The sequence below is a fragment of the Gymnodraco acuticeps genome, unplaced genomic scaffold (genome assembly GCF_902827175.1).
Source record: "Gymnodraco acuticeps unplaced genomic scaffold, fGymAcu1.1, whole genome shotgun sequence".
Taxonomy (NCBI): Eukaryota; Metazoa; Chordata; class Actinopteri; order Perciformes; family Bathydraconidae; genus Gymnodraco; species Gymnodraco acuticeps.
The window spans coordinates 1,291,918-1,318,916 of NW_022992308.1; the positions used below are offsets into that span (position 1 = coordinate 1,291,918).

Consider the following 26,999-nt stretch of genomic DNA (forward strand, 5'->3'; position numbering starts at 1 on the left):
AAGTACTCCTACCACTTGTTTGTCTTTCACTCCACTCCTACCATCTCGGTCTGTCTCTCTTCCTTTAACCATTTATGAAGCGGAAACCTCAGGTCAATCAGAACTGACTGCTAAGTGCAGTATGACTCTGCGTCTACCATCCCTGTTCTGCCTGCACTCAAACAGGCGTCCTGAGAGCAGTAAACCTGCCCTCTGCTGAACTCCATCCATAATCCATAGGTCCAGTAGACTCTGGCAGGAGATGCACGGTCATATTTCCAGTCTGTTAGCTCTGAACCTTTTGAGCCACTCAGAACATACTCAGCACACGCAAATTCATACCTCCCTCCTGAGCCGCCCACACTCTCACACACACAAGGCAGAGATCATAACTTGATCCAAGCTATAAAAGATACACACAAACTTTGTTTCATATTGTATTTTACGGTCTGTGAACTAATCCAGATGGCTTTACTCTCCGTCATTGCTAAGAGAATCCTGCTCTGTGTTGAGTTCCAACTAGAGACAACTCGCCTGAGCTGAACTAGGTGTGTGATTTTTGTGGAGGTTGTTTATAGTTCATAAATGAATACACCAACATTTGGGAGATGGGCCTGTAGGCTGTCAAGTTAGATTTAAGTTAGAATATGTCAGTATGTCAGTAACATCTTTTGGAGTTTAGTGTGGGAGGTGTCCCAGGACAAATGTAGCTTAAAAAGACAAGTTAAAAGAGCAAAGATACAGCTTTAAAATGGGGTTGCTGACAGGTTGTATATTGTCAGCCGTCATTACACCAAAGATAGAAGTCCTCATGGATCCATCATTTAGGATCTCATCTGAAACCTAATATCTAACCCTGACATGTTTTTTATTTTTTTGTTCAGAGACAGACACATTATAGTAAAAGGTAAATTGAATAGCCCAGACATGAATGCGCTCTGAACAGATTGAAACAGAGAGAGAAGACAAACACTGGCAGTACTTTACCAATTAGCCAGCAGCCACTTTCTAAAAGCCCAAATTGAAGGAGGGAGCGAATGTTTTTCCGGCACTTTTCAAACATAAAGTCAATGTGAACTGGACGCAAATGTCCATTTTGTGGATGTGTGACTGTGCCCACATCCGTCTCCAAGTGCCAATAATTGAATCTGTCCTGCTCTGGAAGTTGCTACAAAGCTTATGCGAGTGAGGGAGGTGTCAATCAAGATGTACATGCCCACATAGTCCTGAGAAACCTCTAATCCGGCCCAATAATTAACACCTGAGGAGACCTAAGATTTTCATCGTCATAACTACACTGTAGCTATGTACGTATGACCAATAAAAGCCTTGAGCCTTGAACCTTGAACTGTGTCTGTTTTGTACCATGGCCAGTGGTGTAGTGGGCGTTGGACGCGGGGTACGCCGTACCCCCACTTATTTGGAGCATGATCTTTTTTTTAAGTCTAATAAATATAAAATCATTGCCAGTGTTATCAGTTGCAAGTGTGTATTTGTTGTAATAATAACGAAAACATGATACATTTCACAGTAATTAAAATAAAAAATAAAAACGATTTCCTTAAAAAAGTATGATTCATACTGACCCTGACACACCCACGGTGAGCCAGCTCGCCGCGCCCACCGATTTTGCGGCAGCTCTTTCCCTCAAGAACACTAACGAAAAAGCTCTATAATGGCAGGCTAACATGTTTTACTTGACTTATTTTCTAAAAAGAATATAATTCACAAGAAGAAAGAGGCTAGCAGCACCAAAGCTACAAGTGAAGCTGCTAGTAATACATCATCAGAAGAGCCGCCTAAAGACGTGGATAATGCTAGCTAACGTGCACGTTAGCTGCGCTAGCAACGTTCCCCTGGCTAGCTCAAGCTCACCTTTCCCAGAGGTATGGACGGAGGAGATGTGGCGGAGGAAACAAAAGGCATACCCGTGGATTGACTGCAAAGCTGGGAAACTGGGCTGCAAAGTTTGTTCATCCATTTCGGATTTATCAGTCTTCAAAACCCAAGGTGTGTGTGTGTGTGTGTGTGTGTGTGTGTGTGTGTGTGTGTATTTGCAATGTAGGCTAGGCCTAATCAGAATAATGTAAAGTCCAGATTCAATGTTGTTTGCATAAGTATGGCTATATTTTTCGTTTTGTTAATTTCAGGACAACTTTGGACATTTTGTTTGTTTGTTATGAGTTTTAAATAGATTTTGAAAGTAAGAGAGAGAGAGAGAGAGAGAGAGCGAGAGAGGAGAGAGAGAGAGAGAGAGAGAGAGAGAGAGAGAGAGAGAGAGAGAGAGAGAGAGGAGAGAGAGAGAGAGAGAGAGAGAGATGAGAGAGAGAGAGAGAGAGAGAGAGAGAGAGAGAGAGAGAGAGAGAGAGAGAGAGAGAACGAACGAACGAGAACGAACGAGAGAGAGAGAACGAACTGTCTGCTTAGTTGCAATACTGTTGCTTATGCAATTTAGGCCTATAAATTGTTTATGTAACTTATGTGCCTGTGTGTCTATGGTTTTGAGTCTGTGTGTGTGTTGAGCGCAGCGCCGTCTGCTTTTTGCAGTACAGTAACTAAAGTAGGACTAAGCATACCGGTAGTTTCTGTGGACCTGTCTGCCCGTTCTCATTCATAACACTCCGTTCGATGTCTCACTATGGGATGCGCCTCATCGCGGAGCAAACAGAAGCATCAATCTCATTACGCCAATCCTGATTGGCTGGTGATCTTGACGTCAGCATCAGGGAATTCACCCCCTATAAGTAGCTTGCACCACGACGCATGCGCCATTCAAACACCTCTTCTCACTTCAGAGCACATCTCTATAGTAGCCGGACAAGCTTAACGGTCCACAGACTGAACCCAAATAACCATTTCGGTCGACGGGCGCTCGCCGGCTACTCCTTCTGCTTCGCAGGAAGACGGTAATACTAACGCCAGTTAGTATTGAAATCGACCTCGCCGTTCTCTTTCCCCGGAAAGTAAGGTAGGTCTGATTTTTTTTTTCAAGCTAGCGTTAGCTCGCTCCCTCACTATCGACACCACGGTAGCGAGGACGTTTTTTCTTTTCTCTTCCCCACGGAGGAGGAAAGGATTAAAGGAGCATACTGTCACACCAGTCAGTATTCTCCGGGAATAAAAGACCCACACCGTCCTTTTCTCCGGATTAAGGACAGGGTGGTAACACCTTTTTTCTCCCAACCTACCTGTTGAGAGCGGGTCCTCTCCACGCCACGAGGCGAACAAGATGGACGCCTCTCTCCCTCACACCAGAGGAGTCAGGGACTCGGTGGCTCGACTCTGTGGATGCGGGTTGAAGATCTCGGGCACAGACACACACCAGGTCTGCTCGTCCTGCCTCGGGCTGGAACACGCCCGAGGCGCTATCGACAACCCCGGCTCGTAAGGACATTGTGTCCGCCTGTTGGAGCAGGACCCCCCCATGTCCACTGACCTGCCGGCCGGCAGTCAAGACGCGGGGGCGTCCGCCGCAGAGAGTGAACCCCTCTCCATGTCGGTCTGGGGCTCATTATCTGCGATGGCTGCAGAACCGGAATCCCGCCCCCTGGCAGGCCGGGACCCGGTGACCCCACGCTTTACCGAGCTGGGGCTCCCGGTTAGACCTCACCATGGTCTCACTCGCGGAGGATGTCCTCGAGCTGGACTACGATGAGGACGAAGAGGACGCCTCGGTGTTCCTCCTGTCCGAGTCGGATGAACATGAAGAAGACATCTTCATGTCATCGGCTCAGGCTGCAAAGCCTGGAGCGAGGGCTGCTCTCCCGGGCGATAGCACACCAGCTTCGCCCTGTCTGAGCATGGACCTGCAGGCCGTGTGTAAACGCGCCGCGGCCAGACTCGACATCCCGTGGCCTGAAATGGCCAAGGAGACCTCCAGGTCCCGCTACGAAGGGAAACATTTTCCCCAAGCAGCGCGGACAAAGAGGCAACTCCTTCCGGTCTTCCCGGAGATGTTGGATGAGGTGTCGGTCTCGTGGAGAGACCGGCCCTTCAGCAACAAGGTCCCAATCCAGGGTGCCTCCTCCCTAGACTGTGACGGAATGGAGAAGCTCGCATACCGCCCATGGAACCGCTGGTAGCGGCCCACCTCCTACCGAGGATGGGCCCGTCACCAAGCAGGAACCCCACGCTGCCAGCAAAGTCGGACCGATTTCAGTCGACAATGACTGAACGGTCCTACAAAGCCGCAGCGTTGTCCGCCAGGGCCCTGAATGTGTCCTCGCTGCTAACCGCATTTGTCTTTGTGTCCAACGCTGCGCCGTCCAGGCCACGGGCAAGGCAATGGGGATCATGGTGGTGCAGGAAAGAGCGAGATGGCTCAACCACACCAACCTCCCAGACCGGGAAAAGGAGGATGTGCTGGATATGCCCATCGTTCCCGAGGGAATTTTCAGCTCCGCTCTTGCTTCCATGCAAAGGAGGTGTGAGTCGAAAAAGAAGGAGGACGAGGCACTCCACCTCTGCCTCCCTCGAAGGGTCCAGCCGCTGCCTTCGCAGCAGCAGTCCTTCGCAGCAGCAGTCCTTCGCCCATGCTGCCTCGAACCCTGCTCGGTTTAAAACACCGAAGACGCAGAGGTCGCAGCCCGCCCCGAGTCCCCAGCCCAGGCTGGAGACGAGGTCGAGCTGGCCTAGAAAATCTCCGGTTCCGGCTGCAGCTCAGGCGCAGCCAACCCAGAATTTCGGCCAGCAGTCGAGGAAGAAGAAGCGAGCGGCGTGACAGCCCCTCCTTCTCCCCTCTGTGACAGAGATGGAAGTCCACGGTTCCCCAGCTCTAAATGTGTTCCCGCCGCCTCGAGAGATGCCTCAACACCATCCTCAAGTCTACACAAACACATGTCACCCATTTGTTGATTTTTCTGTCATAAAACATTTGCCGCTGACGCATCCAGGCTTCAGGCCGAGGGCGCAGCTCAAAAAAATGAAAAGAAAAACAATAAAACCAATAAACAGCCCGTCAACTGTTCCCCTTCTGAGAGCAGCTACGGCATCTCTCAAAAGGCGGATTACAGGCGGGTCTGTGAAGGCACCACCGCCACGCGCATGCGCAGTGCCAGGTGGGGTTGTGAAGGCACCACCGTCATGCGCATGCGCAGTGTCGGTGGGGATTGTCGAAAAGGGGCACCACTGTGTTCAGACACTAGAGGGCCCCATAACACAACAAATAGAGACTCAGAGGGGAAGAGACGTGACATCTCCACTGGCTCTAAGGAGCATGCAGTGGAAGATGCTCACATCATCTGCTTGGGTTTTCAAGACAGTAACACGGGGCTACAGACTCCAAGTCACCGTCACCCCCCCCTCGCTTCTCGGGCATTCTGCATTCGCAGGCCCGAGGAGAGTCAGCCCATATTCTGGAGAGAGAGATTCTCTCTCTCCTAGAAAAGAGGGCTATATCTATTGTACCCGCCGAGCAGAGTCAGGGCGGCTTCTATTCCAAGTACTTCCTCGTTCCCAAACGGGGAGGGAACGGAATACGGGGAGGGAACGGAATTCGGCCAGTACTTGATTTGAGGCTCTGAACAAATATCTAAAAAGATATAAGTTCAGAATGCTCACTCACACATCTCTGCTGCGGCTCGTGCGACAAGACGACTGGTTTACATCAGTCGACCTGAAAGATGCGTATTTTCACATCCCAGTATATTACCCACACAGGAAATATCTGAGGTTCGCATTTCAGGGGATCTGTTATGAATACAGAGTACTCCCCTTCGGTCTGTCTCTCAGTCCAAGTGTGTTTGTACGATGTACGGATGCCGCGATAGCCCCGTTAAGACAACAGGGTATTCGCCTGGCGACCTACCTGGACGACTGGCTGCTTCTCGCACAGTCGGAGCAGGAGGCTGTTACGCAGACAAATGTCCTCGTAAAGCACCTGCTCAACCTGGGTTTCATAATAAACACAGAGAAGAGCATGTTGTGCCCCGTGCAGACTATACTCTTCCTGGGTTTACACCTGAACTCGGTGCCCTTTTCAGCTCGCTTGTCAGCGGAAAGAGTGAAAGCTTTCAGAGCTTGTCTCGCTCTTTTCCAGCTGCGCAAACATGTTCTCTTCAGATCATGCCTGCGATTGCTGGGGCTCATGGTGTCAGCCGTCCTGGTCATACGACTGGGACGCTTACACATGAGGGAGTTTCAGCGCTGGGTTGCCGCCCTAAAACTAAACCCGAGAGTGATGGTTACTGTGAAATGCGTAATGGCACTGCGCCACTGGCTGCACCCAACTTTTCTAGTACGAGGTGTGCCTATGGGTGCTGTCCTTTCACGGAAAGTGGTCACCACGGACGCATGTCTGACAGGTTGGGGAGGTATTTATGAAGGTCGCCCGGTGAGGGGTCTCTGGAGCAGAGACCTCCAGCGGGCGCACATAAATTACCTGGAGCTTTTAGCGGTGTTTCTCACCCTAAAACGCTTTCTGCCTTTCCTCAGGGGACATCACGTCCTCGTGAGGACAGACAATACGACCACAATATCGTATATTAACCGCCAAGGGGGTTTGCGTTCTCTCCAGTTACACACACTGGCGCGCAAACTGATCCTATGGAGCGGTAGACGTCTCCTCTCTCTGAGAGCGACGCACGTACCGGGAGTGATGAACCTCGGGGCAGATCTACTGTCCAGAGGTATACCACTTTATGCAGACTGGACTCTACATCCAAGGATTGTGAGCCAGCTGTGGGTGCGTTACGGCAGAGCCGCGGTGGATCTGTTTGCATCGAAAGACAACGCTCAGTGTCAGCTGTTCTTTTCGATGCGCGATCTAAATGCACCGTTAGGCGTGGATGCACTCGCACACGATTGGCCCCCGGGCCTTCTGTACGCGTTCCCACCCCTGGCTCTGATACCCCCAACTCTGGCCAGAGTGAGAGAGCAACGCCACACACTTATCCTGATAGCTCCGCACTGGCCAGCTATGTACTGGCTAGCGGAGATATATCAGCTGCTGTGTGGGCAGCCATGGCAGCTCCCACTACGCAGGGACATACTGTCCCAAGCGGGGGGGGCGATCTTTCACCCACACCCATAGCGCTTGGCTCTATGGGCCTGGCCCGTGAGTGGTACAATCTGAATACAGTGTGACATGAAGCTGACCCTGGCAGCTGCCAAGCGAGCCAGTGGCACTCATGCACTATCTGTACAGTCTTCATGCACTCAGTTCGCCCCAGGGCAAACAGAGTGTGGTTGAAGCCCAATCCTGCCTTTATCTTAAGGCGGTTGGTTTAGGTAACACATTTGACATTGAGGCATCCTCCCCGCCACTGTATTCCTCCGGGGAACAGCGGCCGGATTTGCCGTGTCCAGCCCGTGCTTTACGCACGTACAGGGACAGATCAAGGGTGCTTCGTCATAATGACCAACCCCTTGTGTCCTGGGCTAACCCTTATAAGGGCAAGCCTGTTACTAAGCAACGGCTCTCCCACTGGTTTGTGGAAGCAATTGCTTTGGGGCTCATACGAGTCAGAGTTCGCAGGCACCCTCGGGTCCGCGAGCTCTTTCGACTCAGGGTCTGGCTGCATCCTGGACTCTGTCCAGGATGTCTCCCATTCAAGACATTGGTGCAGCGGTGAGCTGGTCCTCGCCGCTCACTTTTGTCCGCCTCTTAACAGGCTGGACGTTCTGCTCCCAGTGTGACTCAAGCAGTGCTGGGCACCTGGTTGAGTCAGAGCTCTACCTGTTAAGTTCTGGTTGGTTTGGTGATTTTCGAGATAAGCTCGTCTGACAATACGGGACCTACCATTTCCCATAGTGAGACATCGAACAGAGTTTTATGAATGAGAACTATAGGTTACTTACGTAACCCCAGTTCTCAGAGTAACATGAAGTGAGATGTCTCACCAGACGGCCCTCCTTGCTATGGTGAAGCGAGAAGAGGTGCTTATTTTGAATGACGCATGCGTCGTGGCGCAAGCTACTTATAGGGGGTGAATTCCCTGACGCTGACGTCAAGATCACCAGCCAATCAGGATTGGCGTAATGAGATTGATGCTTCTGTTTGCTCCGCCCATAGTGAGACATCTCACTTCATGTTACTCTGAGAACTGGGGTTACGTAAGTAACCTATAGTTTTGTGAGTGCACTGCGTGCGTGCGCACTTGTGTGGCATTGTTTGGGATGACCTAATTAAAATAGCGTCCCCCCAGTAAAAAAATCCCCACTACACCACTGACCATGGTCAGCCATACAGGGCCTTTCATCCTGACATTGAACATACTTTTGAGAAGCCGCATACTACCCTTGAGGGAATTAAATACCTCACTGTTCATGTTTTCTGTGTAGGTAAAATACCCAGTGTACATGTGACAGCTTTGGAGCTGCTGAAAGCCTGGTTCAAGGTCAGGCTAAAATAAATGCTGGACTTCTATAGTGACTGAACAGAGAGGAAACTGAAATCGATCCGCTGGTAAGAAAACTAACAATTGTCCTTCCCAACATGTCACGGTTTTCCTTTCCTCTATGATGTAACCTAATCAGAGCTGTGAAGCACTTTGTCAGTCCTGCTTCTTGACAAGTTCTATATTAATATAGAGGGTTTTTGTTATTAAATATCACTGCTGTGAATAGATCATATTACAGACTGAACAAACTGATTATTTTGCAAATATTTCAGCACTCTGTCAGCAGGAAAAACGTATCATTTGATTCCCGCTTTCTGTCATTTTGCATGTCTTGTTTTTCAAATTAAAGTTTTCTTTTATACATGGCAGTGGAGACAGGCATGCGATAAGTCTGTTTAGATTTGTTTGAATGTTTCTCTGTCCATTACATCAGTCATATGAATTCGATTTAGTTTGCTTTTATACATATACTTTTAAATGTTAGACAGAAAATGTGTTATATGCAATATAATATTTTGTATATAAAGTGATAATTAGTTTATTGTTCATATCAAAGCAACTGCACATCGAACGGTAAAATGGAAAAAGACAACACAAAGGCAAAGGCAAATTAAAGGATGCCTATACTAAAATATCACTTAAAACATTCACACCTGTCTCTATTTTTCTACTTATATGTTTAAATATCAGCTTATATTAATTATAGCTTAATTACAGCTGAAACACATATTAGGCAACCTTTCTTGTCTTCTTTTAAACTACTATTACTTGAAGTCAGAGGATGTGTGAGACAAATGGACTCCTTGTGGGCAGTAATAATAGAGTTCAGCATGGATACATGTTATTTAATCCAGTGGAGTAAATGTGTTATTATTACATTACATGTTACTTGTTAGACGCTTTTATCCAAAGCGACTTACATACTCAATACTGTGGGCAATCCCCACAGGAGCAATTTTGGGGTGAAGTGTCTTGCCCAGGGACACAACGACATACTGACTGCAGAGGGGTTTGAACCTGTGACCCCCCTGATCCGAACACCACGGCACTAACCCACTACGCCACACGCCTCCCTGTTATCATGTTAGGTTGTGTTTGTGTGTGTGTGCTTGATACATCAGCCTAATATTTAGTACGCACATTTATGATTGTGCTTAAGGACCTTTTTGTGGTTGCAAACTATATCAAAAAGTAGGTTTACTTTTTACCTTAATTGACTGCTCAATGACCTTGATAGAGTTGTGATCTTATATTAAAACCGGTGCATTTGCAAATTAACTCAATTCTCGATATTTTATGCTCAACCAAAGCAAGGCAGATTACGAGATGATTACATTTTTGCTGCCGCCATCTTGATTGTACGGGAGCTAGGAGGAACAATTGAGTGAGGTCCCCCTCCTGGTTTGGGAGAGGGAGACAAACCTGTGGGAGATCTGCAACTTACTGAGAGCACTTTTCTTAAATGCAGTTTGAGTTGTGTTGAACATAAAGATGAGACGTCATTTGATCTCTCTATGATGGATATCTTTACGGTCAGGGTTGGCGAATGGGGGTTTCTGTAGTATGTTCGCACAGTGTTATCATTGGGATATTGAATAGAGGTTGTTATATCACTGACTCATCTACATGTAGTACACCCACACTGTGATGACAGCAGAATACCCTGGAATAGCCAGAGAAATGGTTCACCTCCATTTCCCCCTCTCTGTCAGATTTGATTACGTCTGTGTCGCTGTTTTGGTGTTTCTCCCTGTCCCTCTCTTTGTCTCTGTCCCTTTCTTTCTCACTCTTTATGACCTTTCAACCCTACAAGCTACCACTTATTATCACAGACACACAGACACTTTCATCTCTAAATCTGGCGGGATTTATTCACTCTAGCAGCTATGTCTAAGACCCTTTATCTCAAGGAAATCATTTCTTTTTTTCAAGACTTTCTCAGAGATCTTTGGAATCATAGTTCATTGTCCTCTATAGAAAAGATTAAGGATATTTTTACTCATTTCTTTTTTTATGATTACATCCATGTATTAGTCTGTCCTCTGGTCAACCTTGCCCAATACATATTATCTTCTTATTGTCAATTTAACAGTCTAAAATGCAGTGCGCAAAACAGTCCACAAATATGAACTCTAAAGTAAAGTTCTCCAAAAGTTTTGCTCCACGGACATGATCTTTTTTGTACAGATTAACATGTTTTTAGCCTATTAATATACTGTATATACAGGTAACGGAGAGAACAATACTAATATAATGTCAAATGTGATATTTCTGTGACTGTATGCTCGAAATTCAACGAACATTATAAGGCAAGAGAGGAAATACAAAATGCTGAGGCTGATAGCCTGTCTGATGGACAGCGCACGGCGGAGAGAGATAACTATAGAGCTTTATTTCATGTATCCACTGCGTTATTCATTAAAGTCGTGGGAAATACACCTTGTATTATCCCTTTCTTAAAACCCATTTAGACTGGATTTAATCCTCGAGTGAAGATAGGGCGATTTTAAATTTGTCCTTTGCTGGTAAGTGATTTTAATACTGTCTGGGGGGCATATGAGGGTCATATTTCACCCTGACCCCAGTATTTATCACAGTGGCAATTATGGTGTTTTCGGGTGAACCTGCTGGTCCTTCTGTAATTTAACTTCCAGAGCCACATCCTTTTATTTAAAAGTAGATATCTGAGATTATCTCCAAGGCAAGGGCTGCCTGTCCTTGTACTTTACTTTATTTATGTACTGTAATCAGCTCAGTGTGCACATAGTGTGAAGTACGGAAACGCAAGCATTGGCAAATACAAATATAGATGTCCGTTAGCTGGAGGGAAACCAAATTCAAGACATAAAGTACTGCAAGTTGTAAAAGGGATAAATGAAGGGATAAAATATAACATGTATAAATAATAATGAGGTTTACAGCCGTTAGTTTTCTGTTTTGTGGGATAACGCTGTCTCTGAGCCTGGTTATGTGGGACCAGGTGCCGCAGTAACGTCTCCCTGTTGAAAGCAGGCAGGTAGTCCTGTTGACCTTCTTCCTGCACCTCTGGAGGAAGGGATCTTCCAAAAAATGGCAGCTCCATTCTGACGATGTGCTGTGTCATTTACACAATCCTCTGCAATGCCTCACTTTGACAAATGGTGCTAACACGGTGCATAAGCTGATGGAAAAGTAAGGAAAACCATCAGGAGAGCAAGACCCTGTAAAAGTTGATTCAAAGGGCTGTTGTTATATCAGCTAGGTGCTGGCTATTCCTGCAGAATGTCTGTTACACGCCCCATTCTTTATTGACTTGATGGGTTGAAGTGCTGTCTAAAACAATTGGTTAAATTACAGAGGAGCAAAGTGAATATTGAATTCCCGACCTTCCTCTCTGTATTGTTAATATAATGGGTAAACTGGAAGTGGAGCATTGCCAGCAGGGGTTGCTAACAACAAAATAAAATGAAACTTAAACTAACCGCTGGTGGCAAAGCAGCATAGTGTGAACAAATTAAACTGTCAACCAATTATGGTTAATGACTATTTACCCTCAATGTTCCTTTTATCAACAAAAAAAAGGAGGGGGGGGGGGGGGGGATTAAAACAATTTACTTGCTGCCGGTCTGAAACTGTAACACAGTTTGATTTCATGCTTCATAATACTTGTTTATTGGTTCCTTTTGGTTCCATATTCAGCCCATTTACAGGTGTTTCCACTGTAATTATATTCCCTATCAGCACTTTTTCCAGCTTTGTTTATTTAGTCCTTTTTCAAAAAAACATCAAAAAGGCCTTTTTTTATGTTCTTTTCGGTTATACTGTATTTATTTCTGTAACCTCATTCCTGATCCACAAAGCACTCACAAACGCACGTGACCCGAATCATCCACCAGCACTTTACCCCGCTTCCTTCTGTACGCCGCTATAGTCCATGTGCAGAATGACTCGTCTAAGCAAGAGCTATAGCTTTATATAAGTCCCCTCCTCTCTAGTTTTAAGAAATCCAGACAGAAAGACAAAGTGTTAATCCATGTCTTTGTCTCATTGTATAAATGTGTAGAATGTGTTTCTTGTTTTGTGCTATGTATGCAAAAAAACAAGTTCCTCTCCAAGGACAAGTAGTACCTCTATCTCTGTCTATCTTTGTATTACGGTGTTCAAAATATCTCTGTTAACTTGTGGGGCACAGCACTCTCCCTTTATACAAATGTATAGATAACTCCAGAAGGGAAATTAAGTGCTCACTTGCCCTGCTTCATTGGGATGTACAAGGTCAGTCAGCTAGAGGGGATTACGTGTTTTTATGCTTGCAGATCCTGGTGCTGCAGATTGTAGCCACCAGCCCTCATTTCAGTAAAAAATAATGAGCAGTCAATGCATATTTACATTAGTGTTCACCGCAATTTTTTTAAAACTTACAACACTCCAGGACATCAAGGGCGTTTATGATGGTTCTACTCATAGAAATAGATGTTTCTATTACAAGCTATAGTGGCATTGACTGGCTGGTTTAAAGTCTTATTATAACTGTAATTGGATGGAGGCCACAAGGCAGCTGCCGATGAGACTAAGGAAGATATGTGGATGAATTTACTCTCTCTCTTTGTGTCTCTTTCACACACACATTGTACACACACTGACCCCACACACAGAAAAAGCATTATATTGTTTTACACACAGTTTTCAGTATTTTTGAATGAACAAAAAGTCTCACAGGAGAGGAAGAATCTCCCGCAGTTGTCTCTGCTGTGTTCGCTTGGCAAACACTTGTTAAATGTGAAAATACACACATATATACACACATACACGCACACACACTCTCGCACTCAGTGATTTGAATGACTGCTGCGATCAGCGAGAGACAGATTTAACTGACTGTTAATACACGGTAAAGTCGGGGGGGAAAATGAATAGTGTGAAAATTAATTATGGAAATTGTGGTTCATACATTTTTCAACGAGCTTAACAGGTACAATCTTTGCAGAATAAATGTGATAAAGTTAAATCCGTTACCATAGAGAAAACCAAATGAAGAATTTGTTATGGTTAAAATAAATGAATGGGTTTTCAAGAGATATAGGAAATAAGGAGCGAAATGAAGATGCAGATGGGGGGACAGTTAGCAGGGTGAGAAAAAGGCCGAGTTCCAGGAGGCTTAGGCATGTCTCTTCATCAGAAAATATTACCCAGCATGCTTCACAGCGGCTGTCCGTGTCCCGCTGATCGCCACCCATCACCGACTCTGCTGAGAGGGAACATTTAACTGTGAAATTACAGTTTGAGGTTGAAGAAAGGGGAGGAGAGGTTGTGTCAAGGCATACAAAAAAAAGTGTACAACAGTGATAGCCGGGAGCTTATTGTAGTCAATTGTATGTTTTCTGTAAATGTAATTCCATGTCTGTGCTCCCACGCACCCAGGCTGAAATGCAGTTATATTTAGCAAACCTCCGGGAGATATTTAGAAATAAAGAACCAATATGCGTGCTTACCATATGTTAAAATGCTTTAGAGCAGCAGCATGGAGCCTACAGTAATGAAGTATTGCATATAGAGATATTGATTAATTTTTTGAAAAGCCATAGTCAAACAGTGAGCGAGAGAAAAAGAGATCAAAGATAAACAAACCTAGAGACTGGCGGCCTTGTGTGGGCGCTAGGAGAACTAGAACCTTGATGTTTTTGTTTTTTGTTTTATATGATCTCTGAGACTCGGAGGAGTTCCTCACCACAGACCCCTTTTCCCCCGAAACCACTCAAACACTGGGTCATCGCACCGTTAGTGATGAAGCATAATACATGGCTTCCGGGCTTAAGCACCATTGTTGCCATAGAGAGACAGAGCCAGAGTAGAGCCAGAGTAGCTGAAAATCCCCTGAAAGAAGAGACTGTAAATACAATCTCATCATCTCTGCAAATGAACATGCTCTTGTTTGTGTAGATGGATGAGTGGGAACATCGGGACGGTTGATTCAGGTAAATGTAGTAAAGTGGATCCAATCCTTGTGTCAGTACCATACAGCCTGTGGGTATTACTTACTTTATCAAGGAGTGATCATCGTCCAAGTTCTTTTGTCACTATACAAGAAATCTTTGATCATTTCAAAAGCAGAAGGCTAGCAGCTATAGGCTAATGCTAATGTTATTCGTTTTGCCGTACTGGACCAATTGTACTTTTTACCTGATGATGTACTGTACTAAATGAAAGGTTAATGGATCATTAAACGTACAAAATCCAGAGCTGAATCTGTTTGTCCATACAGACAACGTGAGACATTTTCAATTTGTGAAAAATGAAAGTCATGCCTGAAATGTCTCGGGGCTGTTACATTCAACTGACACTACTGTGTGTGGAGAAATGTATTTCTTTGTCTGATGGATTTGTACTGCATGATTTGACAGTGTCATTATTGCTGACTGTTGGTGCCCTCGCTCGTTGATTCTAATTGACTTCGACTAAAACGAGACATTTAGCTTAGCTTTTCTTTCCTAGTGCTGAACTCGACAACTGCTGTAGATGTATAACAATAGGTACCTTTTAGTACAAAATAACACCAACAACTACAAAAATATGCCCAAAAATATAATCTGCTTTATTTGGGTGCGATGTTACTGATAATAGGCCTGCATGTATTCCTCTTTTCTTTGTCTTTATTATAATTACCATATTGAACTTTTGCAGTTTTGCATTGGATTTGGGGTTAGACAAATGTAGTGTTGTTTTTCAAGATGGGCTTGAATACATATGAAACACAAACACACAAATCGAGCATGCCCCTAACCAGATTAGTTCTTAATCTACATACAAACATAATTTGCACTCTATCAACACTTTTGTTGCAGAGCGCAGCAGAACAAATGTCCCGCTGTATTTTTGCCCGAGTTTAAGAATATCAGCTCCGAATCTTATTGGATTACCATAGCAAAGCAAATGGAGCAAAACAGATAAACAAAGTTACAATTCAGAGATGTGCAGGCGTAGAAAGGAAGCACAAACACGGAGTTAGTGAGACGTGAGCAGTCAGATCATGTCTGGAGAAAGTATCTGCTGACCTGAGTTCAGAATGCTGGAAGCAGGTGAAGCCAGGATGTAACCCTGGAGATTTTTTTTCTGATGTCGATGTTTTCGTGGGTCGGACGGAGCCTTGTTAAATCCTTTGTACAGAAAGTACAAAAAGTAACACAATAACAGGCACACTGCCAAAGACTGGAGCACATTTTGACATACAAATATATTAGCGATAACCGTTTGTATTAATAAATGACAAACATAAACACGCCAAGCATTAGGTGCATAATAAACAACAGGTTTTCATGCCCAGTTTATAAATCCTGCTCCTACCTCACATTTTCTGAAGACTGGTCATATCCATTCAGGATGTAACACATATTCCCCACCAGTATGAAATGTCAGTGATGGTGAAAAGTCATGCGTGTACAGAGTAACAATGACATCCTCATCCATTTCCTTTCCATCTATTCTCCCACTTGGTTTCAACACCTTTCAGAAAGTGCGTTTGGGTTTTTATTGAATTGAGGCTTTTCTTTATTTATTTTTCGTTCTGTTACCTCTCTGTCGTCAATGCAAACGTCAAGCCCTGCCAAACTGAAATGGTCCACAATTAGTACAACAACATCAGATTGATGACGTAAAATGGATTTCTTGCTATGGTAGTGTGAAGACATGTTTGATTTTTAACGCTGCATCCAGATCGGAACAACAAAAAGAGACCCTTCTACAGTCATCTATTTGGCTGTGTTCACTGAAAAATATAATCGCTTTGAGAGAAAATACATTCTTTAAACAATTTCAACTGTATTGTAAAGCAGTTTCTAAATGATGTTGCTCTGTGCATTATTCTTTAGTCAGTCGAAGGATAGTTATTTTTCCATATCATTTTCACACAGCAATGCTATAAACATTTAGTTTCTAATGAAAAACAGTACATCTTGATTCGACGTGGGAATAATTGGATCAGATTTTATGGCTCTGTGTCTTTTTTTTGCTGCTTCACACTCTCCCTCCATGTTATCCTCTCCTACTCCTTCACCTCGCCAAAATAAGTCATTCATCGCTCTGCCATCCGAGCAGTGTGTTCATTATCACCTGCCTCCTCTCCCTGTGTCACCTGGCTAAAGACGGATGTCGGGGTCATCAAGAGGAGACAGAGAAAGTCAGTCGAGCTACCGCAGTATCGCAGCTCTTCAATCTTTATGTTGTTCAGTTCAGCAGCATCGTGTCCCTGAACTTTTTCCATTCCTCCAACTTCTTTACCGCATAATCAAACCACATCTGTCTCTCTCTGTTGACTCCCCCAGAAAAAGAAAAGTTTTACGCCAGACCTCTTGAACATTGCATCAGGGTTTTGTTGCGCTTTCATTTCAGTTTTGTCTCAGTCAAGTTTTGTCTCACACATGGGGATGGAGACTTGGCATGCACACAAACACACACATGCTCACAATAATAATTTCTGCTGCTGTCTGCTGCAGGTGCAGTGGAGACTCTTGGGAGAGGACATTGTATTTCCATATCAAAAAAAGCCGGGAACGCGTGCGAGATCTGTTTGTTTGTGTGAGCCCAGGTGCAGTCTAAATCAGTACCTCTGAATATAAAGTCTATTTTTTTAAGGAATTTATTTTTGATGTTACAGGTCATCATTCAAAGACTAAAGAGGAGGAGATGGAGAACAAAAAGTGTGTGTGTGAAAAAGAGAGATTGAGAGAACTAAAGACATCAGGAGAGTGAGTAAGATTAAAAAAAGACCAAGTAAAAATAGTTTAAATATTCATGTTTTTCATCAGTTGATTTATTCATAAGTGGCTGATATATTCAGTTATTTATAAACTGCTTCTGTGTCACTGCTGTTGACAGGTGAGTTGCTCTGTGTTCCTGTAGGAAGTACACAATGTTAAATGTAACCCAACTTTCCCTCAAATAATGACACAGTAAAGGTTAGCTGTGACTGAATAACTGTTATGAGACAAAAGCTAATGTCTTAATGTGTGTGTCACAGCTTCCTCAGCGGCTGCTGGGCTACACGCTCTCTATTCTCATCCATGTTTCTCTCCTGACTCCAGATTTTGACCCCAGTCTCGGGCTGATGACTGGCATTACCCCGATAAATCCCATGATGCCCGGCCTGGGCCTGGCTCACCCGCCCCTATCCCAGGATGCACCAGTTGTCAAGGAGATCATCCACTGCAATAGCTGCACGCTGTTTCCTCCCAACCACAGTAAGTCTCCTCTGCTGCTGTAACAAATATAAGCATCGCAGAAACGCTGCGAGCTAACCCGTCATCAGCGAGCCTGAAGCATATTTTATTTATCCATGCAGCAGTGTGCATTATCTATGACTTATCTCTGTCCTCACACTCGCACTCTGAAAAGACCCCTATGCACCACTCAGCCTGATATTGTGTGACCACGAAGAGGTGTGTATTATTTCTTAATGTCACCTTTAATACCCCTACGTACGGCAGAGCGGAGCTGATTTGCATCTCATTTCATCAGAAAGGAGGAGGGGGGGGTGATTAAAAGAGGTATTAAGGTGTGTATGCATGCAGGCGTTCCCTTGTGTGATGTCTGTGAATGTATAATTAGAGGAGTGACCTCTGTGAACACAGAACACAGCGCTCCTGTCTTCAATGTGCCAGGCCAGAGAGGTAATGTCCTCCTCTTAGCTCAACTCACCCTTATCGCTGTATCTCTTCCTAATCTCACTTCAGCTGCTCGCTATACTGTACCACACACATATATAGCCCCCCCCCTCACTTTTATTTACCTTCCCTCTCTATGATATACTGCATCTCCTTTCCTTCCACTCCTTGTTTAAGAGGTCAAATCAACTTAATTAACTGATCACCTCCGAGGGTTCCAGCTACTACTTCCAGTTCAAAAGTTCTCTGTCAGGCTCTGACTGTTACATAATATGTATTTGTACTAACCAAGCGGGAACCAAGGTGCTGATAGTAAAGCCGATGCAGTGCTTTGGACCATTCTTTCTAATGGCGTGCAGGGGGCGTCGCAAAAAATAAGTTTAATTGTATTAAAGTCTATGAGAAATTACCTCACTGGATGATAAAGCAGGGTAAGCTTTAGGAGGTGGATACCTTGTGATGAGAGGTCACTACCACAGCTTTTCTCGGTTTTGTTTTTTCTGTGTTTTCCTTCTAGAAATTAAACCACTTTCCATTTAAAGAAAGTTTGTTTTTAACATTTTGGTAACCTTAAAATAGTATGGTTGTTCTTAGCTTCACCCAAAATGCCAGAAACGTCCACAAACCAATGGGTGATGTCTGCAGTGCCAACGTCAACTTTTTTTAAACATTTATGGTCCAAATACACCCTCTCTTTTGCACACACATGCCTGGACAAACAAACCTGTGTGGACATTTTTACTATGAAGTATTTGTGAATCAGGATCTGAAATAAATGGGGCCCTCTGTAACCTAATACTTGAACTGTCACACAATGGGGTTTGAAAATGATTATGAAAGGGGAAAAGGACCCTGCTCTCATAATTTAATTGTTAAATTGTCGTTATTATTTAAAGCTACAGTACTGTCCACCTGTGGGCGGTTGTAGGTGATTCATGGTAATTGGTCTAATCTTTCCTCTCGGTTCTGAAGGAATAACAGGAGAAATGTTCTTATAATTGCAAGAAAGCTCTTTTCCTGAACCAGGAGAGCAGCATGTGTTGTTATACGAAATGACAGGTCAGGAAAAGTTAAACTGGCAGAATCATATAAAACTGAGCAATAGAGGAGTGGAAAGTGGACTGAACACCATGCCTGGTTCTGGGATGACTCCATCAGGGGCCGTAGCCTCTGTTACACGAGTCCACCCCCTAATAGCCTTCAATAAACCCACTGGAATTCATACCAATATGCAGCGCAAATGTATCATTACAAATTTCAATACATTTTTCAAGAAAGCAACTAAATAGGATAAGGTGATATGTCCATGTATGCAGTGTAATGCTTTCTCTATAGCATTTATCCTCTGGATATTTCCCCTTTAATACCTCTATATGGGGCCATTCTGGGTAATGTTGCAAAGGCCTTATCGGGACTGCCTAATGAGAAAATGGGGTTTATTGTACTTCGCATCAATGGGAGTGAACTCCCTTGATTCGTCCGGTGTCTAACTTACACCCCCATCTGATTTCTATCATTTATATGTGAACTTAAAGCTTTTGTAATCAAATACATTTTCTGTCTAAACTTGGATAAAACCATTACATATTGTTCAAGCCATTGTGCAAAAACATGTTTGTGTACATGACAGTACAAAGACCATGTATGTAGAGAAAGGCAGTGGGAGCAAACAGGACTGTAATACTGGAGGGCACTAGTTGTATGGGTGTTAAGTTTTAATATTAACAATCTTTAACCATAATATTCTTCATCTTGAAATATTATATTATCATACAGATAAAGATCAATGATTGTTTATAAAAAAGAACATTTCATTTTGTTTAAATCACATCCTGACTTATTACGTATTGTAATAATATTTAGTTCTTAATTTCAGTGCTATTTTCACATTTGTTTTTGTGTCAATACACCAGAATACAACTAAACTCAATTCCTTCACAATTAATGTCTCTTTATTATATCAAAATATATTAACATTGTGGAACAAACAGCAAAAAGAGACTACTAAAAAATAAAACGTTTACTTCTCACTCGCATCCTGTTAATAATTCAACATGATCCATTGTGTTCACTCCCTGTGGGAGGAACTGTCGACCTTCCTTTGGAGAAAACTTTGTGTCTGGGGGCTTTTGCAAGGCTGCCTCACATATCACATGGGAAGACATCCTTTTCAACCTACACTGTTAGTGAGAGCTCTCCTTTACAACCAGCATGGGAGTCTGCCTTTGATACCAAGTGTCTTTGAGTTCAGTTTTCACCCCTAGTATAAAGCATCACTGTCACAGTTCACTGCAGACAGGAAAAGGTATCCAAACAATAAATTAACAATAGAGTATTTACCACCCACCTTTTGACCAATTCACACATGGGTGAAAAATAGCATTCTGCTCCTGAGGCTGAAATCAGGTTGTCAGACTTGTATCTTCTCCACGATACATCATAATATCAGCCGTCATAAACACCTTCCCAGTGTGAGCACCTTTGCAGGGTTGTTTGTCTTCCCTTTTTGTCTTCATGCAGGATCAGAATCAAAGTTAGCCTTGGCCTCAGAGCCCTGTTACTAAAATGTAGTTATTTTTCAATTCAAGCCTTTACTTGAACCCTCTGAGTCTTTGTATTGTGTATGTGACAAAAGATTTAAATATAAACAGCAAAGAAGCTAAAGAAATATATTTGTTTAAAGAGTCACACACAGGGATTCATATTGCATGCAGCTCAGTCGGTACAGATGGCACATACACCGTGGTGGTTAAGGACATCTTCTCCTACGGGTCTTTCACACACAAAACTTAAGCACTCTACTTCTTGTAGAGCACTTTGGATAAAAGCATCCACCCAATGGTGTGTTCAGATATAATGTGGGCCGCGCATTAAACTGCCTGAAAGAAAATCTCTCAATTTAACTCTTCCCTCCACCTTTTCTACAATCTTAACACATCTTTGAAACTTTTTCCTCCCAGTTTCATTTTCACTTACCTTTTCTCTCATACAATCTGTCTCCCTCTATTCATTTCCTTCCCTTTTTGTCACCTGGCAAGAAGCACGCCATAGACGAGAGTGTTTTTAAAAAGTAAGTGTTGAGAGGAAGCCAATTTACTCCTAACAGCACTTTATTTCCCCTTTTTAAAAGGTGCCACCGCCTTTTACAATAGAAGGTGTCAAAACGGTCTGTTGAAACCAATAAGAAAACATTACTTCGTACAGCAGCAAGTTTTAAAGTGCCATCTAAATAACAGCATCTCAGAGTGGGATTTAACGCGGCAATGTATTCTAACAGATGGGAAGACGTTCATCCAGAACCAAGCGGAGCCATTGAGGAGATTTCTTGTCTCACTGGTAGGTTTCTACTGTAATTGAAGCCTGTGGGGTTCTTCTGAGGGGGTCACAGCGTGATAAAGCTCCACCACAGGGCACAACGCAGGGGGTCACAATAGATGGTTGACATGCGTCTTTCTCTACATTTATTTAGAAAGTACCATAGGGTGTTTGCATATGATGTGTGTGTGGGGGGTACAACAACTTGGGTAAAAAATGGAAAACGTGGACAGAAATGCTTCTTTCAACTAGAGGATGATTGTGAGTCAGTGCTCTATTTCCTGAGGTATCTGTTATGTGTTCAGCAGGCGATAGCACCGAGTGTGTTTGTGTGTGATGGGCATAGAGGGCAGCAGGTTGCATATGGCCGCTATTACAGGAAGCAGGACCCCCAGCTACTCCACCTGCGACACTGCACACAGCTCCCTCCTCATTGACCTTTAACTGAACATGCCTGAAGCTCAGCCTTTCTCCATCTATCATGCTTAAACATATCTGCATTTAACCACACTTTTTCACTTGCATATCATGACTGGTTTTGTTTTTGAAGCTCTCAATACCTTTTTTATTTTACTTCTATTTTTAAAAGGCCAATGCAGTTAATTAAACTGCAGATCCTACTATGAATATTTCTAAAAACGATTATTTTCATAAGCAATTCAACTGTAAAAACTATTTCCTCATTCACAATTTAAAAGCACATATATTGTTACGATCTAAAAATACCTGTAATTTCATTTACTGTAAGAGATAACTATTAATTCCTTATTATTTTTGTCATTTTTCTGCCATTGTTTGATTAGTTTATTACTCAATAATTATGATTGGTTTGCATTAAGGCACAAAAGTTAATATCTTAACGGTAACAACTGTTTGTAAATCATAATAATAATAATAATAATAATAATAGTGTCAACTATAACCACAGTTTTGTTTCCAGACAGGGTTTTTTGACTTTATCTTCTTCTCCTAACACAGAAAACCTTCAACTTTGATATATCTTTCCTCATGACTCCAACACACACACACACACACACACACACACAACACACACACACACACACACACACACACACACACACACACACACACACACACACACACACACACACACACACACACACACACACACACACACACACACACACACACACACACACACACACACACACACACACACACACACACACACACACACACACACACACACACACACACACACACACACACACACACACACACACACAAACCCATTTTTGTCCCTGGTCTTTTAATACTTAAGTCCTACATTTCATTCTCTGCTTCGGGGAATTACTTTGTTCGTGTCTTTAATGGTCATCATTTCCTCCAGCTCTGCTACTTTTTCATCGATGTCAGGCTTGTCTTCCTGTAATTACCCTCAAGTAAAAAACCAAAGATGCCCTTCAGAACCCTCCTGTCTACGTGCCTACATTTCTCAAACGTCCCCAATATGGATTTCAACCTCTTTCAAAGCCAAACATTTGGTAATGCAGTCACATCTCCAATGTGTCTGGGAAATGTTATTTTTTTAAAGGCAGGTTTTTATGAAGCAAGGATGTCAGCTAAATGTCAGATTGTTGCTTTGTTGTCCTCCTCGCTCATCAGCCGAACCCTGTCATAAATTGTAATTTAATGCTGAATCATGCAATGAAGCGTGGCAGTTTTTTAGCTGACTGCAAAGTAAAGGCAGGGAAACTATCACCTTGGCGCTGTCCTAGCATTGGTGTGTAAGTGTGTGTGTGTGGGTGTGTGTCTGTGTGTCTGTGTTTTCTGGCTTTGAGTATGCGAGTGAGAGTGAGTATGTGCATGTTCCAATTTAATGCCATCATCATCGCCAAGGTCAGGGGACGAAGGCATTTGGGCCATGTGCCAGAGCAAGCTGTGACATGAGGAGGACAAAGCCATAAAGTACATTTGATGTGTTTTACCATAACTTTGCTACAGGCTCTCCAGCACTAAAGCTACAGCACTGGATAATGACTCCTCTTGGGCCTATAATTTAAAATGTCATGTCCAACCTTTGGAGTACTGAGAGAAAAACACACTATATATTTTTATAATTTAGGAGATGATTGATGGAAATTCGCATGAGTTGGGCCACGGCTTTATAGCCATGGGAAAGTGGTTTCAGCCTCTCAAAGTGGACATGAATGAGTCCTACATTTCTGCTCTGCTTGAGGTACTTTTCACATAACTGCTGGATCCAATTTGTTCGGTGAGTTAGCAAACGTCACTGTACTTTTAGTCTGCCGCTGTTAAAATGTGATTTTCGGTGTTATAAATAAACTGTGTGTTAACACACATGGGTACAACTTATTGAACATTTACAATACAAGAACATGTCAAGCAGTTGCTTTCACAGCTGTAGCTCAGTGCACTTAACATGAAACACTTTAATTGTTAACATCAGCTGTGTAAGCCTTGTATTCAGCTTTACTGTACATGATTTAATTTATTTTCATCTCCAACATATGTAAAGCTTACATTTAATCAATATCTGTGGTAAATGTTTCTGACTGAGACTTGCCTGCTTATTAGGTTCATCAGGCTTAGACTAAGACACTCTTTTAAAACAACCCTGAACAAAGATTGTATCAGGAGGTTATATTGTATAATAATGATTACATTTAGTCTGACAGATGTTGATGTAACTTGCACTTACATGCACTCGCTGTCTAATTGCAATGACTTGAGTTATGCATCAAACCATATTTTATAGGTTTGATAACAGTGCTAACATTAAATCCCAAATGTCCGTGTTTCCCTTGTGTCGACTAAACCAGTCACTCATATCATCCATGGCAAACCTCATCTTTCTGAGATTACATCGGTAAACATTTATCTTTATTCAGTCAGAGAGGTCCTTCATGGTTCAAACCATCGATACAAAAAGATCAACCCTCTCTCAGAGGCCAGAGGGATTTCATTTCTATGCTAGGTAAAGCATGACAGGATTATCTCTGTAATATAAAAATGATTCAGGCATTTTGTTCCATGGTATTGCTTGTCGTTCCACCTTTCCATCATGGTTTGGTCAATCCTTCCCCTACTGTTTATTTCATCATTACCCATAAGGAGAGGGGCTTCTTACTTCACTGAACGTCAGTAGTGAGTGAGCAAGGATTCTGTTGTGTTGATAACTGGCCTTTTTACTTGGGCTGCCCTGACCGGCTGAAAGTGGTCGGCCTCCACCCTACTGCAATTAACACAGCTAATTTATGGAGGAATATAGACAGGTGTTCATGTGAAGTTAGACATTAGGGACTTAGCGCTGGGCAGGTTGCAGGTGATTAGAGATCATCAGAGGGCCTGCCCACTAGCTAAATTCATATGACCAGCCAGGGAAATCATCAGACTGATAGCCAGGTTAACAACATTGAGACTGTCTCCTTCCCCTGCCATATTACTCACAAATTCTCTATACCTAAACATCGGAATCACAAACATCTCAAAGCACATGTTAAAGCCTTTCAAAACTAAATATCTAAGGTAATCACAGTGTTATCCCCACACTATCCATGCACAGGTCACCAACATGTTCTACTAACAATATAACTATATCATAATCTTTTTTGGCCCTCTGCTTTTCTCTTTTAAAAAATGGTCAATGAATTAATTTCCACTGCTATGATGACAATGAGAGTGAGCTGTATTTTCCTTTAAAGGCAGATGACATTCCCAAAGTATACATTAAGAGGTTTTTGGTGTGTGCTCTAAAAAACTCAATGCCATGCACTTTCCTGCTCAGCCAGATTCAGCCTTTTTTCAGCCAACATAGTTACATTTCAGTATTTTCCATCCATGGCCCTAACTCGTGTTTTTGTTTCATTGGATTACTGTAATGTTGTTGTTGCCGGGCCTGCCGTGTGCTGTACTATTATTCTTCAGATTGTTAAAAAAACTCGATTTCATTGCAATATCAATAAAACTTGACTTTATTAAGCCAATTTGACCTTGGCTCCCTGTTCATGCCAGATCCGCTTAAGGGTGCTTTTGAGGAACTCTAAAGAAAAGTGTGTGGCCCAGGTCTTATATGTTTAGCAATACCTGGAAGATTCTTGACATATTCCTGGATCTGTATTTTTCTAATATGTTACCAATCTATCTATAATATTCTTATCATGACTAACATGTGTTGCATATCTTGCCACATATGTTGAGATGTGGTGAGATGTCTCCCACCTCTGTTGCTCTTAATGGTTTCTAATCTGTGTCGCACGCGGGGGGTGTGTGCTAGTGGACTAAACGGCGGATAAACTGTGGCGCGCTTACAATAATTGCGCCGCATAAGCGCATAACAGTGCGCCGCATTTGCGCTTCAGATGAGGAGGTGAGGCCCCCTGATAACTGCATGAACCCATATGGCACAATACAACTCAGTCTAGCTTACCTGTACGCAGTGGCGTTTTTATATGTACAAAAGTGGTGGGGCACAAAACACGTAGATGTCTATATATAAGCTTCTGCAGTGAGGTTCATGGCTAGTGAGGCACTGGCACTGACTCTTCAGGTTTACAAATATTATATTTTGACCTAAATCAAAATATAATATTATTTTCAAAAGCTTTTTTTTTATCTGATGCTTCAATTAATTTTAAACAGACAGTTCAACAAAAGGATACCCAAACGATGTAATTTTATCATTTAAATATTTAATTGTTCTCTCTTAGTAAGATCCCATTTTCAATAAAATTGCAGTCTTACCTTGAATTGAAGATTAAGTCCATTTGCCTATCCTTCTGGACAAAAATCTCTATTACTTTTTTGTAAAAGTCCTCCTTATCTTCTTGTAGTTTCAAAAGTCTATCATAAATCTAATCTAATCAATAGATTTATGATTCTAAAATTATAAAAGTAGGGTAGACATGTGGATATTATCCGGCTGAACAAAACGTGCATTTATCTAACAGGTTTGTTTCCCACAGATCTTATTTTGAGCTATTTTCTAAAATCCTATGGAGAAATCTCATTGCTTTTTTGTCGAGGGAAGCCATGCGCAGTTTACTTCCGGGTTTTAGGACGCGTCACTGCAGCTCTCTCGTCTCCTCTTCACACACCACACTTTTCGCGGCACACGTACTTACAGCCAATCAGCTCTGAATTATGTGAGATGACGTATGGTGGGGATGGCAGCACTATGCCCCAATGGTCATTATTTTTTTGCCACACACATTAAATAGGACAATACTCTGAGCATGCGCAGTGTAGTTTTTACAGTCACCATTGACTTAAACAGGGAGAGGGAGGGGCAGGGTTGCGTTCCGATAATCCAAAAATCAGCTCCTAAATTCTAACCCTATCTCCTATTCCTTGACCTCTGAGTGAAACGTCACGGGGTTAAGGGATAGTGGATAGGAGAATTCAAAAGGATTTAGGAGAAGAGACTGCGGTGCTTAGAGAATCCGAATGCACTTTCACTATCCGACGTGTTTATGATGCGCCAGCGGACGTCATGAATGTGCGTCTGCTGCTGTCACTGCCTGTACGTCAATCAAGTGGCAAATGCCATAGTAAGCATGGATGATAGGCTAACTTTTGTTTTCTTTTTTCAATGCCATGCGATCTATCCACACTACCTTTGCGATCGACCGGTCGATCGCGATCCACGTATTGGGCACCCCTGGTGTAGAGACAGTGAACTAATTTGAGGCAAATGTGTGATATACTGTAGGGCTATGCAGATAAATGGAACAATTTAACTTTGCCAGGA

General features: G+C 43.1%; 1 protein-coding gene across 9 annotated transcripts in view; it reads left to right on the forward strand.

The window, feature by feature from the left end:
• Positions 1 to 26,999, forward strand: part of LOC117541056 (ecto-NOX disulfide-thiol exchanger 2-like) — a 261,284-nt gene that overhangs the window by 162,836 nt on the left and 71,449 nt on the right. For all 9 annotated transcript variants that reach the window (XR_004568261.1, XR_004568260.1, XR_004568259.1 and 6 more), the window contains exon 4: positions 17,375 to 17,530. Coding sequence is in view for 2 of the 9 variants with exons in the window: in XM_034208109.1 (XP_034064000.1) it covers positions 17,375 to 17,530 (156 nt within the window). In the remaining 7 variants the exon portion in view is untranslated. The remainder of the gene's footprint in view (positions 1 to 17,374; positions 17,531 to 26,999) is intronic.